The sequence below is a fragment of the Chiloscyllium plagiosum genome, unplaced genomic scaffold (assembly GCF_037043375.1).
Source record: "Chiloscyllium plagiosum isolate Xiang-an unplaced genomic scaffold, Cpla_swu_hap1 HiC_scaffold_7, whole genome shotgun sequence".
In the NCBI taxonomy this organism is placed as follows: domain Eukaryota; kingdom Metazoa; phylum Chordata; class Chondrichthyes; order Orectolobiformes; family Hemiscylliidae; genus Chiloscyllium; species Chiloscyllium plagiosum.
In genome coordinates, this window is record NW_028270145.1 from 13937534 (window position 1) to 13956274 (window position 18741).

General features: G+C 41.3%; 1 protein-coding gene across 7 annotated transcripts in view; it reads left to right on the plus strand.

Annotated features, from left to right (window-relative positions):
- unc80 (unc-80 homolog (C. elegans)) overlaps positions 1-18741 on the plus strand; it is a 338459-nt gene that overhangs the window by 184302 nt on the left and 135416 nt on the right. For all 7 annotated transcript variants that reach the window (XM_087988742.1, XM_087988738.1, XM_087988739.1 and 4 more), the window contains 3 exons: positions 201-307; positions 2473-2620; positions 11034-11206. In XM_087988742.1, the coding sequence (XP_087844868.1) occupies positions 201-307; positions 2473-2620; positions 11034-11206 (428 nt within the window). The remainder of the gene's footprint in view (positions 1-200; positions 308-2472; positions 2621-11033; positions 11207-18741) is intronic.

Genomic DNA, 18741 nt, shown 5'->3' on the forward strand with positions numbered 1-18741 from the left:
GAAGGTTAACATTTTGAGTCGGATATAACACTAACTGGAGAAGAGTCGCAACAGACTCAAAGTGTTAATTCTATTTTTCTCTCCACAGATGCTACCAGAGCTACTAAGTTTCTCTAGCACTTTCTGTTTTCTCCTTTAATTTCAGATCTCTAGCAAGCATAGTATTTTGCTTTTATGGTGAATACTATTTGTCATTATAGGAAACTGGCTGAAACGTTCTTCGTTGTCAGGGTTAACTGATGGTGTTGAAGACCTCCTGGACATAAGCTCTGTAGACAGATTGTCATTTATACGGCAGAGTTCAAAGGTGCAGACTCTTTTGTTTTTACTTCTAATGAAGCCAATGTTGTTTTAATTGACCTTTATACCTAATGCATGCCAGGAAGATAAAGAGCTTGCCTTTCTATAGTACTTTACCACATAACAATGTGCTCTACAATTATTGCTTATCCAGGAACATACATTTGTATTTCATATCAACTGATGTCTTAAATATTTCCCATGGAATACTTAGAAGTTAATTTCATACTATCATAAACCAATAACAGAATGTGCTTGCAGTTTTGCTTTTGTTAAAATATCCAAGTTGACGGATGGCTTTGGAATACATATATAAAAAGATATTTCTCAGTTTATTGTTGCAGTATTATAAAAATAATGAGTAAATTTAAATTAAATGATATTGCCTTTAAACGTGGGCTGCCAGCTTAAGATAAATTGAAATTCACTGAAACACATGTCATAGTGTTCTGTCAGATGAATAGCCTTATCATAATGGAGTTATCATGATCTTTTCAAGTTATAAACATTTTTCACTTGCTGTGATTTATGAGCTTGTCAGTTGTGCATATTAATAGCAGAACTTATGGCGTAACCAGGATTGAGTTGTCCAACAAAGGAGGAGATATCTGTATGATTGGAATCGATTTAACTTGTGTTGTTTTCTGAACGCTCTAGAATTTTGTAACTTAGCCCATGGTGGTTATTATTCAATGCAACAGTAATGGTTGACTAAAGTGGGCATTGTGAGAGATTTGGCAATTAAAGAATTTCGGATGCAAAATGCAACCAAATGCTCCACTGTATATTCTGTACATGGAGTATAATTACCTTGGTTATGTATGACATCTTTCTCAAATTTGCCATATCACCACAGAAAGCTATTAAATAAAACTAAAACAATTGGTTTAAACTTGTATCCCCTTTGTTCATTTTGAATGTAAATTAAAATGGTTTGAGTTTAACTAGCTCTTTGGTTCCAACGTAAATACACTGAATGCTGAGACACACTGGTTAGGAAGGTCCCTATTCGATGTTTGGCTTGTGCTAAGTCAGTCCAACCACTCAGTAATATGTATTCTTATACTTGATGTCAAATGTTTGGGCTTTGGAGAGGAACAGATTATCACAGATTCCTGCTCTGGCTATCTGCCAACATCTACAAGAAATGCACTCTGGACTCTGGACGTGGATGAAGGAACTAATTCGAGATGGTTGGTTTGCAGCATTGAAGCTTCCACTTAACCAAAGATCTGGACAAACACTTTCCTCTGGAGCAGAATTGCAATGAGAGTTGCTGAATCAGAGAACAAGGTGCAAGGATAGACTCTGGGTTCATCCCCACTTCAAAACACAATGCAGACCTTTAAATAACTGCAATGTCAAATCCTAGACCCCACCCAGATTATGACTAGGAAGTCTTTAAATATGTAAATTGGCAGAATTGGAAGTTGAGCTAAAAATGCACGTGCATAAATGTCGAGCAGAAGTCTTGCCACTCACATTTCTGTTCCATTATTACCTTTATTAGAATTAATGACCCTTTTATTTCAATATCAGGTATTAGCTTTGTCTCTGGCATCGCTTTGGTCTCTAAATCAGAACAATCTGATTCAATTTCCATTTCAGAGATTTCAACATATAATCTAAAGAGTACAGAGGGAGTACTGCATTGTCAGAAGAATGTTTATGCAGAAGAGTTGCTAAACTGACCCCTTGTTTTCTCTCTTGGGTGGATGTAAAAATGCTTTTTGGAAAAGACCAGGAGAATTGTTCCACTATTTCTCTCTCAAAGAATAGAGTATCCAATCATGGTAGCATTGCTCATTTTAGTACCTTGCCATGTGTAAACACTTTTCTATGCTACAACAATTGATGATATTCCAAAAATACTTAATTGGATCTGAAATGCTTAAGAGCGTCCTAAGGCTTCAAGATGCTATATAAATGTAAGTTATTTCAATGTATCTTGCTTTAAATATTTGCCCCTTTAATATGCCATTCCAAAATGTAATTTGTTTCTGTAGATGTCATGAGGATGGGACTCGCATGTATTTATCTGATGGAGAGTAAAGTCCTGTGAGCAAACAGGATTATGGATGTATTTCTGTTATAGATGTTAAAAATTGACTCCTGTTGGTTTACTAAGGAAACAAATATGTACTAATTGCTTTATAATGTAACTGTCCCCAGGTTAAGTTTAACAGTGCAGTTAAGCTCTCAGAAGCTGAGGGCTTGGAGGATGGACGAGATGAAGAGGAGAACTTCTTCAAGCGTCTTGGTAAATGGCGCTCTGGGCGAAGGAATCCATCTAAGCTTCATCACGCAGAAGAAAAAGATGGTATTTACCATAGCACCTCATCCCAAAATTGTGTTTGACCTTGTTTGTGTAATTCAGTTTTTGGTTTATATTGGGTTTTTTTTCACAATTTAGGGATCTTTATCTCTTCCTCCTTGGTTACAACTCATTGTCACTGGGGAGGTGATAGCCTAGTGGAATTATCACTGAACTGTTAACTCAGATAACACTCTGGGGACCTGGGTTTGAATCTCACTATGGCAGATGGTGGAATTTGAATTCAATAAATATCTGGAAATAAGAGTTTAATGAAGACCATGAACCCATTGCCAATTATCAGGAAAGAAACTATCTGGTTCACTGATGTCATTTAGGGAATGAAACCACCTGGTCTGACCTGCATGTGACTCCAGGCCCACTGCAAATGTGGTTGATTGTTAACTGGCTTGATGGGCAATAAGTGCAAATGGGCAAAAAAAAAGCAGATAACTAATTTTCAACCCAGTTGAAAATTAATACCATAATTAAGATATGTTTTGCTTCATGCTTTCCTTTTTCTTCTTGGCACGCGTCAGTCATAGTAGTGACCGGCATGTCATCTTCAAAGTTGCCTTCATAGGGAAGCTTATTATATTTGCTTGGAAAGTAAAAATATATATCTAAAAATATATATGAACTGAGTAGGAGAAAATCACCAGCATAAGCAGCATGATACATAAGGTTATGAGTCAGTTGCCATTTCTTTTGGCATTCTCACAAATTGCAACTGGGATGTGGGAGTTGAAGAGTGGGTTTAATAACAGGGTAACAAATTGATTTTTCAAACAGAAAACTCAGATCGTATAGTCCAATCTTTAACCCTTTTGCTGCTGTAGGTTTTTGTTATTACTTTTGAATGATACATGAAGTATAACCATGATTTAGGTTAGGTAAATTATTGTGCACGATGTGTAATGATTTTATCTTGGCCATTCTGCCACAATAACTAACAGTTCTCTCCAACCTGTAACATGCTCGAAATGTAACATATTACTTTATTCCACTCCTTCCAGTGGCAAGTCAGAATGCCGATTTGTGCAGGCCAAGAGTGTTTTCATATCAGCCTTTTCATACCAACATGAAGTTCCAGTAAATATTAAACAGACCAAGTTCACTTCATTTGGAGTTCCTTTCCCCATTTCAATATCATTCCCAGTGAGGTTTATGCACATTATCTGTGTCGACAAGGTTGGTAATCCACAAAGTAAAAACATTCAGTGCAGATGGGATGCATCCTAGGTTATTGAGCTAAAAATCACACAACACCAGGTTTTAGTCCAACAGGTTTAATTGGAAGCACACTAGTTTTCGGAGCGCTGCTCCTTCATCAGGTGGTCCAACACCGGCATCTCCAAATCATAGGTTATTGAGAGTTGCAGAGCCTCTAGCCACCATATTTTAATCCTCCTTGGATATGGAGGTGATGATATACCAATGGAAGTTTGCAAATTTTGGTGGTGAGAAAACCTTGATACAAAATCATTTGGCGTTTCTGAATGTACAGGCAAATAAATGAACGACAACATGAACTTTTCTGGCAAATTGTACTTGAGTAGCCTGCAAAAAAGACAGAAAGAGTCAATGTGTATAATGCAGTTCATGTGTACACAGACTTTCAACTGGCTTTAGATGAAGTACCATAATATAGATGTGTTTGTAAGATGAAAACCATGAGGTTGCAGTGACACCATGGATTAAAGGTAAGCTAAGGAACAGAAGGTAGATAGTAACAGCAAATGGCTGTTTTTCAGACTGAGTGAAAATATAAAACAAGGTTCATCAGGAGTTAATATTGTAACAGCTGCTCCTTTACCTTGAAGCCTTTGCTTTCATTCATTGACAGTGATACTAGCACTCATTGCCTGTTACTAATTCATCATATAAATCATAAAAATGTAAGGCACACAAGGAGACCCTTTCAATCTACTACTAGGATCTTCCAATTCACTCTCTCTAGAACTTTCATAATCTTATTTACACTAGTTAGAAAGCAGCCCTAAGTATCAAATCTTTCCTATTTACTAAAATTATTCAGACTAGATAATATCTTCGCCAATTTCAACTGTACCCTCTTGACTGCAATCATATCTTTCCTATGATGCATTGACTGTACGTGCTGCTCCAGACATGACCTGATGCTTGTTTTATATAGTTCCAGAATATCCTCCCTCTCTTACACTTCTCAACTCAGTTAATAAGGACAGGCTATCCAATCCCCTTCAGGGATTAATGGGTTTCAACCCCAATGCTTCTCTGTTCCTCAACGATTCTCAGTATTCCATCACTTATCATACGTTTTGTTTTCTTTGTCAGCCTTCCCTGGGTACATTACCTCACACTCGTCCAGAGAGAAATCCATTTTCCATTGTTTCCCACAGCTTACTTGTCCATTGATAACTTCCTGTAGAGTATGGTTTCCTCCTTCGTTACCATCCACATAATTCTCAAAGAATCCCTACAGTGTGGAAGCAACCTATTCGGCCCATCCAGTCAACACCGACCCTCCAAAGAGCGTTCCACCCTATCCCCATACTCTATATAGCTAATCTGGTCAGCTTGCACATCCCTGGACACTATGGGCAATTTAGCATGGCCAGTCCACGTAACCTGCACATCTTTGGTAAGGGAGGAAACTGGAGCACCCAAAAAAAACCCACGCAAACACGGGGAGAATGTGCAAACTCCACACAGACAGTCGCCTGAGACGGGAATCACACCCGAGTCCCTGGTGCTGTGAGGCCGCAGTGCTAACCACTGCGCCACCCCAATTCTCAACCAACCTTTTTATCATACCATTTAGATTCAAGTCGAAATCATTGATATGTACCACAAAAAGCAATGTACCCAATTCTGAACCTAGCTGAACCCCAATTCTAGTCACTAAAGTACCCTTTGACCATTAAAATTTGTTTCCTCCGCCTCAGCTAATTCTGAACTCAACTTGTCCCTTTTTCTTGGATCCCATGGTGTTTTACATATGCCTACACTGCTCCATGGGCTTTATCAAAAGCCTTTCCAAAACCATATCGACTATATCAAATGTATTGCCTTCATTGTCACCTCCTGAAAAGGTTTAATCATTTTAGTCAGCCACAACTTTCCCTGAACAAATAATTATCTTTGATTGTGGGTGGCACAGTGGCACAGTGGTTAGCGCTGCTGCCTCACAGCGCCAGAGACCCGGGTTCAATTCCCGCCTCAGGCGACTGACTGTGTGGAGTTTGCATGTTCTCCCTGTGTCTGCGTGGGTTACCTCCGGGTGCTCCGGTTTCCTCCCACAGTCCAAAGATGTGCAGGTAAGGTGAATTGGCCATGCTAAATTGCCCATAGTATTAGGTAAGGGGTAAATGTAGGGGTATGGGTGGGTTGTGCTTCGGCGGGTCGGTGTGGACTTCTTGGGCCGAAGGGCCTGTTTCCACACTGTAATGTAATGTAATCTAAAAAACATCTAATCTAATCTAAAATCTAATTAAACTGTGAGAAAGTGAGGATTGTAGATGCTGGAAAATCCGAGTCAAAAAGTGTGGCACTGGAAAAGCACAGCAGGTCAGGCAGCATCCGAGCGCAGGAGAGTTGATGTTTTGAGCATAAGACCTTCATCAGGAATGTTCTGATGTTTCAGCTTTGATTAAACTGTGTCGTTCTAAGTGAAGATGTACCCTATCCTCAGATTTTGTGTCCAAAACCTTTCCTAACTGAGATTCAGTGCTAGTCTGTATGCTCTGTTTATTTTGTTTTCACATCAGCCGATATCACAAGGACCAGGAGCACAGACTTAATGTTTAGGGGAAGCAATTAAGGGAAAGTCTTGAGGAAGAGCGTTTTTGTATGGATAGTAATGTTGACTTGGTTCTAAATGTAAAAATAAATTCCAATGAGTGTACAAAACTTGGAAATTGTAAATTAATGAATATTAATTATTCCATAATAAATTATATTAAAATTGTTAATTAGAAGTAAACCTATTCCTCATTAGATTTTACTTATTAACATTGTTTGATAGCAAGATTCTAACTTCATTGGAGAAAATGTATTTAATGGTTCTATCATTGAGAATGGTATTCATGGTCTTGTGTCATACAGCTACACCTGGACATGACTGACTAAAATGTTAGCCAATGTTCGTAAGTTCATAACATATAGGAGTGGAAATAGGCCATTCAGCCCATCATGTCTGCTCTGCCATTCAATCATGGTTGATATGCTCCTCGCCCTCATTTTCCTGCCTTCTCTCCATAACCCTTCAACCCATTACCAATTAAACATCGATCTATCGCCTCCTTAAATTTACTCACTGTCCCAGCATCAACTGCACTTTAGAGTAGCAGATTCCACAGATTCACAACCCTTTGGAAGAAATAGTTTCTCCCCAACTCTGTTTTAAATTTTCTGACCCTTATCCCAAGACTATGACCTCTCATCCTAGCACCCGCTCCACACTATTTTATCCACATCTTTTATCATCTTTAATACCTCAATTGGATCTCTCCCCATTCTTCTAAATGCCAGAGAGTAAAGGTCTAAACTGTTCAATATCCCTTCATACAAAAAGCCCCTCATCTCTGGGATCAATCTAGCGAACCTCCTCTGAACTACCTCCAATGCTACTATATCTTTCCTCAAATAAGGGGACCAAAACTGTGCACAATACTCCAGGTATGGTCTCACCAATGCCTTGTTTTTGAACAGATTTTTATAACAGATGAGAAAAGTCCCAGTAGATGTGGGAAGACATTGGTTATCAACAAACACTGAATAACGTTCCTTCTAGAATCCACAGGAAATGTTCAAATTCACAGAAGAATTAAAGACAACATGATTGCACAGGCTCCAAAAATGGGCAGAAGGATTATGATGTGTGATTACCCAGCACTCATTGCTACTGTGATAGGAACATAGGAGAAGGGAATCTGCCATTCTGCCCCTCAATCCTGACCTGTCGTTCAGATCATAACTGATCATTACCTCAAAGCCAAATTGTCATGCTTGTTATGCACCAGACCAAAACACCTCAAACATATATTAAGAAGATAACCTAGACCCCAACTGTTTCTTATATTTCTAAAGGGAAGTGTAAGGTGTTGCGTTCCAATAGAACTTGATTGGTCGAACTGCCAGGCTTATTTATTCTGAAAATACAAACAAAAGAAAGTAGAATTGGTCTAACTTAAACTGTTTTGGAAAAATTAACAGAATAATAGATTAGTTAACTAGCAACTGTTCCAATATAGTAATATCCCATTAGCACACCCTTGTCAATGACAAATTCAGAAAAATAGATTGTCTCACTTGCAATTCTCCAGTCCAGGAGGAATATATATCAAGAGAACACCCTGTGAGAAAGAGAGACCACAAGTGTTTTGCTGTAGCAGGGAGAGATATAAAGCAGCTTCCAAATCCTCAACAGCTACTGAAAGTTAAATTAAAATCCTGGTTCTGTGGGAGTTTGACCTCACCCTTTCATGCTATTTTTATTGTTCCAATCTTTGTTTTTAAACACCAAGGCCTCACAAGATGCTTACGTTTTTTGGCCTGGAACAGCCCACTCGTCACTTCTATCTCAACCTCCCTTCACAAAAAAAAAAGACAAAATGCACCTCTTAAAGTCATAGTATCGTCACATGCTATCATCACAATCCCTGATGTTACTGGTTCCATTGTAGGTTGATTGATCAAAATTGGATGCTATGATGAGTCAACAAAAATTTGTCAAATTACTACTCTCATGGCAGAAAGCAAAGTACAGAGGAACTTCGATTATCCAGCTTTCGATTAACCAAACAAAATGCTTCCTGCCCGTGTCCTTCAGATAATCAAGGTTTCTCTGTCTATAGTCCTGTGTCTGTTATTGGTCTAAGAATCATCAAAGTCAGAAGTTACATGACCCCAGGTCACAGTCTAACAGGTTTATTTGAAATCACAAGCTTTTGGAGTGCTGCTCCTTTGTCAGATGAAGTGGAGGGAAGAGTACAGGCACAGAATTTATAAGAGAGAGATCATTGCAAGACAATTCTAGGTTATTAAGATTGTCAAAAGCTAGCACAAATGGTGTGAGTGGGATGTCAATTGCTGAATAACAAGGCTTTGCAGGTAATCAAAGCTGTCAGATAGTATGAGTAATATGTCAACAGCTAAATAGCAAGTGAAGGGCTGACCTACAATCCAATTAATTAAGACGGAGAGATAATTACAAAACATCAAAACTAAGATGTTGGAGACAGACCAAATGTCTGAAATAATATGATAGGTAGAAGAGTTGCTTGACAAGGGCTAACCAAAGTAACAGGTAATCCAAACTGTGCAAACTAATGAAGGTAGAGAGATTGTAACAAGTTATCCAGGTGATGATGTCAAAACAAGACAGTAAGGAAGATTTTACAGATGCAGAACAGTGTGATGGGTTTACATGTAGCAAGACATGAACCCAAGATACTACCATCACATGTGGGGAACACCACCAACCACGTACACGGTAGGTATTCGTGACTCGGCCAATGTTGTCTACCTCTTACGCTGCAGGCAAGGGTATCCCAAGGCATGGTATATCATGCATACTCTAAGGCAACGGATAAATGGACACTGCACAGCAATTGCCAGGCAGGTGTATTCCCTGCCAGTCAGGGAGGGCTTCAGTGGTCAAGGACGTTCAGCCTCTGATCTTCAGGTAAGCATCCTACAAGGCGGCCTTCAAGATATACAACGCTTAATCGCTGAGCAGAAACTGATAGCCAAGTTCTGTACCCATGAAGACAACCTGAACTGTGATCTTGGTTTCATGTTGTGCTACATGTAACCCCACCATAGTGTTCTGTGTTTGTAACATCTTCCATAATGCCCTATTTTGACACCATCATCTTGATAAATGTGTTATGATCTCTCTACCTTAATTAGTTTGTACAGTTTTGGATTACTTATTACTCATTTAGACCCTTGTCATGCAACGCTTATACCCATCATGTTATTTCAACCATTTGGTTTATCTCCAGCACCATCTTATTTTTGATTTTTTTGTAATTATCTCTCTGCCTTAATTAATTGAATGATAGATCATCTCTTCACTTGCTGTTCAGCTGTTGACACTTTACTGATACCGTCTGGCAGTTTTGATCACCTGCAAAGACCTGTTATTCAGTCTGTCGACATTCTACTCGCACCAGTTGTACTATCTTTTGAAACTCCCAATTACCAGGAATAATCTTGCAATGATCACTACACCTATAATTCTGTGCCTGTGTTCTTCCCTCCACTTCACCTAGAGTCACCTGATGAAGGGGCAGTGCTCTGAAAGCACGTGATTTCAAATAAACCTGTTGGACTATAACCTGGTATCATGTGACTTCTGACTTTGTCCACCCCAATCCAACACTGGCACCTCCACATTAAGAGTTGCCAAGTTTCCATATTAGCACTTAACTTTAAATTTAACTTTTGTTTTAAGCTTTACCACTGTACATAAAGATATGTTTGTGTTTTAATTATGAAATTTGATGCTTTATTTTAGACGTTTCGTCCCCTATCTAGGTGACATTCTCAGTGCATGGGAGCCTCCTGTGAAGCGCTTCTGTGATGTTTCCTCCGGCATTTATAGTGGTTTGAATCTGCCGCTTCCGTTTGTCAGTTCCAGCTGTCTGTTACAGTGGTCGGTATATTGGGTCCAGGTCGATGTGCTTATTGATTTGAATCTGTGGATGAGTGCCATGTCTCTAGGAATTCCCTGGCTGTCTCTGTTTGGCTTGTCCATACATCCATACTACCATACATCAAGAGCATTTCCGAACTGACAGCCAGACTACTGCGACCACTAGGACTCATAACAGCACACAAACCAACAGCCACTCTCAGACAACAACTCACCAGAACGAAGGACCCGATACCCAGCATGAGCAAAACCAACGTAGTGTACAAAATCCCATGCAAGGACTGCACAAAACACTATATAGGACAAACAGGAAGACAGCTAACGATCTGCATCCATGAACACCAACTAGCCACGAAACGACACGCCCAGCTATCCTTAGTAGCCACACATGCAGATGACAAGCAACATGAATTCGACTGGGACAACACTACTATTATAGGACAAGCCAAACAGAGAACAACCACGGAATTCCTAGAAGCATGGCACTCATCCACAGATTCAATCAATAAGCACATCGACCTGGACCCAATATACCGGCCACTGCAGCGGACAGCTGGAACTGACAACCGGAAGCGGCAGATTCAAACCACTATAAATGCCGGAGGAAACATCACAGAAGCGCTTCACAGGAGGCTCCCAAGCACTAAGGATGTCACCTATACAGGGGACGAAACGTCTGCAACACAAATTCCCAGCTCGGCGAACAGAACCACAACAACGAGCATCCAAGCTATAAATATTCTCACAAACTTTGAGCTTTATTTTATACTTTTGCAGGCTGTCGTAGCTTTGAAGAACACCTTGCAGCCAGTCAAGAAGGAAGTAAAAACAAAAATATTGTGAATCTTGGAGCGATTAGACAGGGAATGAAACGGTTCCAGTTCCTTTTAAACTGCTGTGAACCTGGCACAATTCCTGATGCCTCCATCCTTGCTGCAGCTCTTGACCTGGTAATGAAAAGCTTTGTAATTTGTTTATCAGTTTCTGTGTTAAGCAATCTGGTAATGCAGATTATTTCTTGAAGGGGAGGTGATGACCAAGTGGTATTGTCGCTGAGGACTGTTGATCCAGAGGCCCAGGTCATGTTCTGGGGACCTGGGTTCAAATCCCATCCCATCACAGCACATGGTGGAGTTTGAGCTCAACAAAAATCTGCAATTAAGAGTCAAATGATGACAATGAATCCATTGTCGATTGTTGGAAAAATCCATCTAATTCACTAATGGCCTTCCAGGGCCTTCCTTATCTGCTCTGGCCTAAATGTGACTCCAGACCCACAGCAATGTGGTTGACTCTTAACTGCCCTTTGGGCAACTTGGGTAGGGCAATAAATGTGACTTCCTCATCCCATGAATGAATTTTTAAAAAGTTAAAGTTAGAAAGTTTTCACTGTTAAATGTGAGTGATTTTTTAAAAAAACTTGTTCATAATCAAAAAGTGGTTAGAATTTGGAACTAGCTAGCACAAGAAACAATTGAGGTATACCAATGCTGCATTTAGGAGAAAGTTAAATAAATATATGAGGAAGAAAGGAATGAAGGGATACACTGTAAGGCAAAACAAGGCTTTCGCAAAGCATAAACACCAATGTGGATCTGCTAGGTCAAATGATCTTTATGTCAAAATCATAATTGTGAGTGTATTTTGGTTTTATAATTTCACTTTATGATCTCATTAAATCTTGTGAGCTGTAGAGTTCTTACAAACAATAAAAGACCAGGTGGATGAACAAGCCTGCCCTACAGAATGACAGTACATGGAGTTTCATGATTAGATTATCCATTCTGGCCAGCATACATGTCCACCTGCTCACCATCTGTCTTACCATCCCCTTGGGGAGACAGTCAGGGAAACAAAATTAGGGGAAAGTCTGCTCCAATTAAAATTAGTCCAGGAGACTATTTTGACCGAATTGACATGTTTGTTTGTAGAATGTGAGCTTTCCAATTCAGCGTGGATTTGTAAAGGTTACCAAATCTAATTTAATTAAATTTTAGGTGGTAACTAATGTAGGAGAGAAGGGAGTGTTTATGCAACTTATCTTTATGGGCACACAAAAGGTATGCACAAAGATTTCACGTATGAATCTTAACAAAAGTGTTTGTCATGCCACTGGATGTGAGCTCTGTGGATTGGTGCAGAACATCACAAAGGAACATTGATGAATTAAATCAATGACCAAAATGGTGACAGATGAAATTCAATATAGGTCAATGAGATCACCACTTTAGATCTTAGATTTACATATGATGTAGCCATTCCATTAGTTATCTCGGCACTGATCTAATTTTTCCCCAATTTTTTATTTGAAATGGCTTCTTCAGGGAATACAGGAAACACAATGCGACTCTTAAAAATCCTCTATCCTCCATCAAAACACTCAGAAGTCCACGCATTTACAAAAGGGAAAGAACTAGTCATTTAACTCTTTCTGAATAATCAAATTTTTATTCATATATGGGATTTGAGTGCTTCTGGCTAGACATGAATCTATTCTCTATTAATAATTGTTCTGAAGAAGGTAGTGCTTTCCTGAAATTACAGCCCTTGATATTTAGAGAAACAAACATTACTGTTTGGAAGGGAGTTCAGACCTTTGACCTAGTGATATTGAAAGAATGACATAGTTCCAACTCAGGATGGTGGTAATTGTATTGTTGGAGACTTAGTGGGCTGAAGGAATTTTCTGCATGGTATGAATCTATGGTGGTTGGCTCTGAATAGAACTTTCAGTAGGGAGTTCCTCCTCATAGGCCCGCTTGGCAAATTTTCCAAAGTTTCTAAATCACCCACATTTTTGAATTGAAATTGAGTCTGACTGGAGTTTTGTACAATAATAAGACAGTGTGATTTATTCTTTGCCAAATATTAGTGTAGCTAAGTATAATAAGCTCCCATATTCGGTTATCTTATTCAGCTGTAGTGTCACAGGTGTAATAGCATCAGGCATTTCACATTACTGTTTTGTGACAGGACTGACAAAGTAGATTTCGAAGCTTTTCGGATGCTGCCTGAACTGCTGTGCTCTTCCAGCACCACTGATCCAGAATCTGGTTTCCAGCATCTGCAGTCATTGTTTTTACCTGGAGTGCAGTGGGTCGGTGGAGGGGAGATGGGGGTGGTGGGTCAGGGAGTGGAGGGTGGAGTGGATGGGTGGAAAAGGAGCCTTCCACATCCATCAAAGTTTTATCTGCAAATCCACTAATATCATTTATTGTATCCGTTGCTCCCGATGCGGTCTCCTCTACATTGGGGAGACTGGGTGCCTCCTAGCAGAGCGCTTTAGGGAACATCTCCGAGACACCCGCACCAATCACTCAAACCGCCCTGTGGCCCAACATTTCAACTCCCCCTCCCACTCTGCCGAGGATATGGAGGTGCTGGACCTCCTCCACCGCCGCTCCCTCACCACCAGATGCATGGAAGAAGAACGCCTCATCTTCCGCCTCAGAACACTTCAACCCCAGGGCATCAATGTGGACTTCAACAGCTTCCTCATTTCCCCTTCCCCCACCTCATCCTAGTTTCTAACCTCCAGCTCAACACTGTCCCCTTGACTTGTCCGGACTTGTCCGACCTGCCCAGCTCCTTTTCCGCCTATCCACTCCGCCCTCACCTCCCTGGCCCGTCGCCTTCATCTCCTCCCCCACTGACCTATTGTACCCTATGCTACTCTATCCCCACCCCCACCCTCCTCTAACTTATCTCTCCACGCTTCAGGCTCTCTGCCTTTATTCCTGATGAAGGGCTTTTGCCCGAAACGTCGATTTCGAAGCTTTTCGGATGCTGCCTGAACTGCTGTGCTCTTCCAGCACCACTGATCCAGAATCTGGTTTCCAGCATCTGCAGTCATTGTTTTTACCCCAAAGTATATCTGATACAACTCGTGTTACATTGGATCGGCCTCTCACGCTCATTGAGTCTGTTTCATACTCACTAAGACTCACTTACACTCTCCGACCCACCTGTTCTCTGTTTCCCTGTCATTCTCCGCTTACCTCCCTGACTCTTTCACTTGTCTCTTCCCGACCTGACTCTTTCATTTGCAGCTCCTATTGCTCACTTCTTCCATCTTGTTGCTCTGCTCCTGTGCTCTTGTTCACTGCAATGAGAGGAAACAGCAAGCAGGAGACTCAAGGAAGCGATGGGTAAGGCAGTCAGGTAAGAATTGGTGAGCAGGAGAGTCAGGTAATGAAATGGTAAATGGGAAAGATGAGCAAGGAAGTAGCAAGTGAGATAGGGTTGGCAAGAGAGAGAGAGGATTAACATGGCCTGTGGTAGACTCAGTGAGCAAGATGTATATGGAAAGAGTTAGCTGATTTTGTTGACATGTTTAAATCGATTATTTTAAAAAAGTTATTGAATGAATTAATGTGTGGAATCATAGAATCCCTACAGTATAGAAACAGGCCATTACACCCAACAAGCCCACTGAAGAGTAAGCCACCCAGACCCAATCTCCTACCCTATTACTCTACATTTACCTCTGACTAATGCAACTAATCTACTCATCCCTGAACAGCATGGGCAATTTAGCATGGCCAGTTCACCTGACCTGCACATCTTTGGACTTTGGGAGGAAACCACAGCACTTGGAGGAAACCCACACAGACACGGGGAGAATGTGCAAACTCCACACAGATAGTTGTCCAAGGCTTGAATCAAACCCGGGTCCCTGGCACTGAGAGGTAGCAGTGCTAGCCACTGAGCCATATACAATCATTCAACTTGCATTGTACGATGTTTATTTTTCTGACAGGAAATATCTAACTACAAATTTTTACATTGATTGGCATGGGAAGACCCGATTGACTTAAAGAAATGACCATTGAAGTTTCACTTTTCAGAAACATAATTGCAACTTTAAAGGAATTGCACCTTGTTTGCTTTGGTTACAACTTCTGTCAGTTCGGTGGCTGTCGGGGATGTTAGCTGTGTTCCTGCAGTCCACCTGACCCAGCTATCAGGACACCACCTGCAGGGCTGAACAATCTGTACAGGAGGGTGAAGGATCCAGGCATTTTGAGGGAATTTCATACGCAACAAAAAAAAATTGAACTCCGGATACTGGAAATCTGAAACAAAAACAGAAATTGCTGGAAAAGCTCAGCAGGTCTGGCTGCATTAGGGGAAAGAAAGCAGAGTTAACGTTTTAGGTCCAGTGTCCCTCCTTCAGAACTGATGGTAGCTAGGAAAAAGATAGTCTTTATACAGAAGAGGGCAGGAGTAAATGATAAGTGAAGATAGAGCGTAACGAGAGAGAAGAACAGTTGGATAGACAAAGGAGTGATTAAAGGTCAGTCTGGGGGAATGTATAATGGGACTATTAGTCATTGACAGTGGGTTGTTTGTGGTAGCGGCCCATGTGATGATAAGGCCTGGTGATGGGGATGGGTTAAAGCATGGGGAAAATTGCTGAAGACCTAAAAGTGTTGAATTTGATGTCAAGTCTAGAGGGCTATAGTGTTCCCAAGAGGGAAATGAGGCGCTATTCTTCCAGCTTATGCTGAGCTTCATTGGAGCACTGCAGCAAGCCCAACACAGAGATGTTGGCCAGGGTACATTTTGTGTTCCTTTGAGGGAATTTCAGATTCCTTTGATTCTTCAGTCTTTGCCCAGGAGCACAATTTGATACCTGGGACCAAGCAAGAGCAGGTGTCATTGCAGAGGTGAAGGTGTTGCAGTTGCTCACAGTTGACACAATCCTGACTGACCCATGTGGTCAGGTCAGTGAACAGCCTGCCCCCACCTTTGCTGAGGCAGCAAGTCAGCTGCATGACATTGTCAATAATGGAAGACACCATGTTGGCTAGAACAATAATTGTGCCACAGTAATGTTACTATACATTAGGTATTATCCAGCACTAGATTATACATGAATAAAATAAAGAGAAATCTAAAAAATAAAAATATAAAAATGTATACAAGATGATGTAAGTATTAGTTGATCAGAGGTTGTCATTTTCTTTGTAGAAACTGAGCACAGTGTCCAGTAAACCTTAGTTATGGGTCACAGGCAATCAAACAGATACAATGCTGTGACATCACTATCACAGAACCCTTCATTTCTCTTCCTGGTCAATGCTCGCACTCTTCCAAGACAGGCATCTTGTTGAGTGGTGTTCGATAATCAGACCATAATGGCATCTTGCAGGGAATCCTAAGCCTTGTGCCGTGTGCTTTGTCTCTCAGACCCTTCCTGTGTTCATGTGGCTCCTTTTTTCGAGAACCCAAACCACTTCTTCCTCCCACTCCACTGGCTCAGTGTCGTAACGCTGTACAGCATGCAGCATACCCTATGTGGTCCATATTGCAGACCCCCACGTAAAAGGTTAAGATGTCTGAATAGCAACACCAAGTGCCTGTCAGAATGAAGTATCACATGTTCAGGTGGTAGCTACCTCGAAGGACTATAGAAACAGGCTCACTCACCTAGACATGAGAAAAAGAAACAGGAGCAGGCAACACCACATCAGAAAGTTTGTGTCCAAGCCTACTGGGTCTGGGCCTACTCACAGAGAAATCATATGAAGGTGCCTTTCATTATATGATCTCTGGGTGTTTGCTTTCAGCTGCCACAGGCTGCGAGTAGCCACTTCTTTAAAGAATGCCCTTTATGCCTGAGTATCCGCCTGTGGAGTTTGTGTGAATATTCATGGTAGCCTTGATTCATGATAAATAAATGAGTCATGACATTTACCAAGGTAACAAGCGCAGGCATGATGGTTGCTAGGCAGCCGTATTATTATGCCCTTTTAGATTACATCTGGTCTCCACACTGCATGACAGTCCTTATTGCAACGTGTGTGCAGTCAATCACACCCAGCGCCTCTGGAAAGCACACTGCAAGAGGCCAACCCTGTCTCCCTCGCCAGCTTATGTCAATGTCATAAGAGCAGTGGCTAGCACTGCTGCCTCACAGCGCCAGAGACCCGGGTTCAATTCCCGCCTCAGGCGACTGACTGTGTGGAGTTTGCACATTCTCCCCATGTCTGCGTGGGTTTCTTCCGGGTGCTCCGGTTTCCTCCCACAGTCCAAAAATGTGCAGGTTAGGTGAATTGGCCATGCTAAATTTCCCGTAGTGTTAGGTGAAGGGATAAATGTAGGGGAATGGGTTTGGGTGTGTTGCGCTTCGATGGGTCGGTGTGGACTTGTTGGGCCGAAGAGCCTGTTTCCACACTGTAAATAATCTAACCTAAAGATGCAGTGGGCCCCCTCTGACCACCCACTCGCTCACATGTTGGCAGCGGAGCCTTCGAGCCGGTCATGAAGATGTGAAGAGCTGTGGTGAGCTTCAATACTCCTGGCTGTGAATGCGTTTGGATTGATTTTGGCTGCAGATCTTCATGCAGATGGATACACAGCTTAGGCACAAACTCTGTGAAGTGGTGTAGCTTGCACCTGCATTGTCTCTTTTTCTTGTGTCTAGCTGAGTGAGCCTGTTTCTATAAACCCTTCGAGGTAGCTACCACCTGAACCTGTGACACTTCATTCTGGCAGGTAATTTGTGTTAAGCTTCACAAACACTAAACTCCCCCTGCTTCTCCTCAATTCTCAGTTTCTCATCAAGAAGCTATCCCAATCTTTGTTTTTCTGACCCAAATTGGATGACCTTCCACTTCCAAATGTTGAACACCTTGTCCCCGCAGACTTAATCTGTTTTTGTTCATTTGCAACTTCCTGTTCCTATCTCATTTACACTTCCGTCTGAAACTGGCAAGTAGATGATGACGCAATCAACATTTTGCTGCTTAGCTCATTGAAAAAGGGGGTCTAGAAATATTCAATTTGGTCTATTGAATGCCCATAACTATAAACTGAAAAGGAAATTCATGATACGTGAGAAATTTTGAATGTTGACTATAATTTGAGTGGTCTTTTAAAATGCAATTTTTAACATTATAAGTTCCTCAAAATGGAAATAATTCAATTACTTATTTTGTAGGTTTTGACACATTCAGATGTCTTGACCTATTTGTGGATTGCATTTCCAAATTTTATTTATTACCGATGTGTACTTCAGAAAGCAATCTGGTTGTCCAAAGATCTTTGCAGTCGTGATCAATTTGATGCATTAAAAATCTGAACATGTAACCTGATAAGAGTTGAAAAATGTGGTGCTGGAAAAACACAGCAGGCCAGGCAGCATCCGAGGAGCAGGAGAATTGACGTTTCGGGCATAAGCCCTTCTTCAGGAATGAGGCTGGTGTGCCAAGCGGGCTGAGATAAAAGGTAGGGGGAAGGGACTTTGGAGGAGGGGCGCTGGGAATACGATAGGTGGAAGGAGATGAGGGTGATAGGCCTGAGAGGGGGTGGGGGCGGAGGCGGAGAGGTCAGGAAGAAGATTGCAGGTCAAGAGGGTGGTGCTGAATCCAGGGGTTGGGACTGAGATAAGGTGGGTGGAGGGAAAATGAGGAAGCTGGAGAAATCTGCATTCATCCTGTGTGGTTGGAGGGTTCCTAGGCGGAAGATGAGGTGCTCTTCC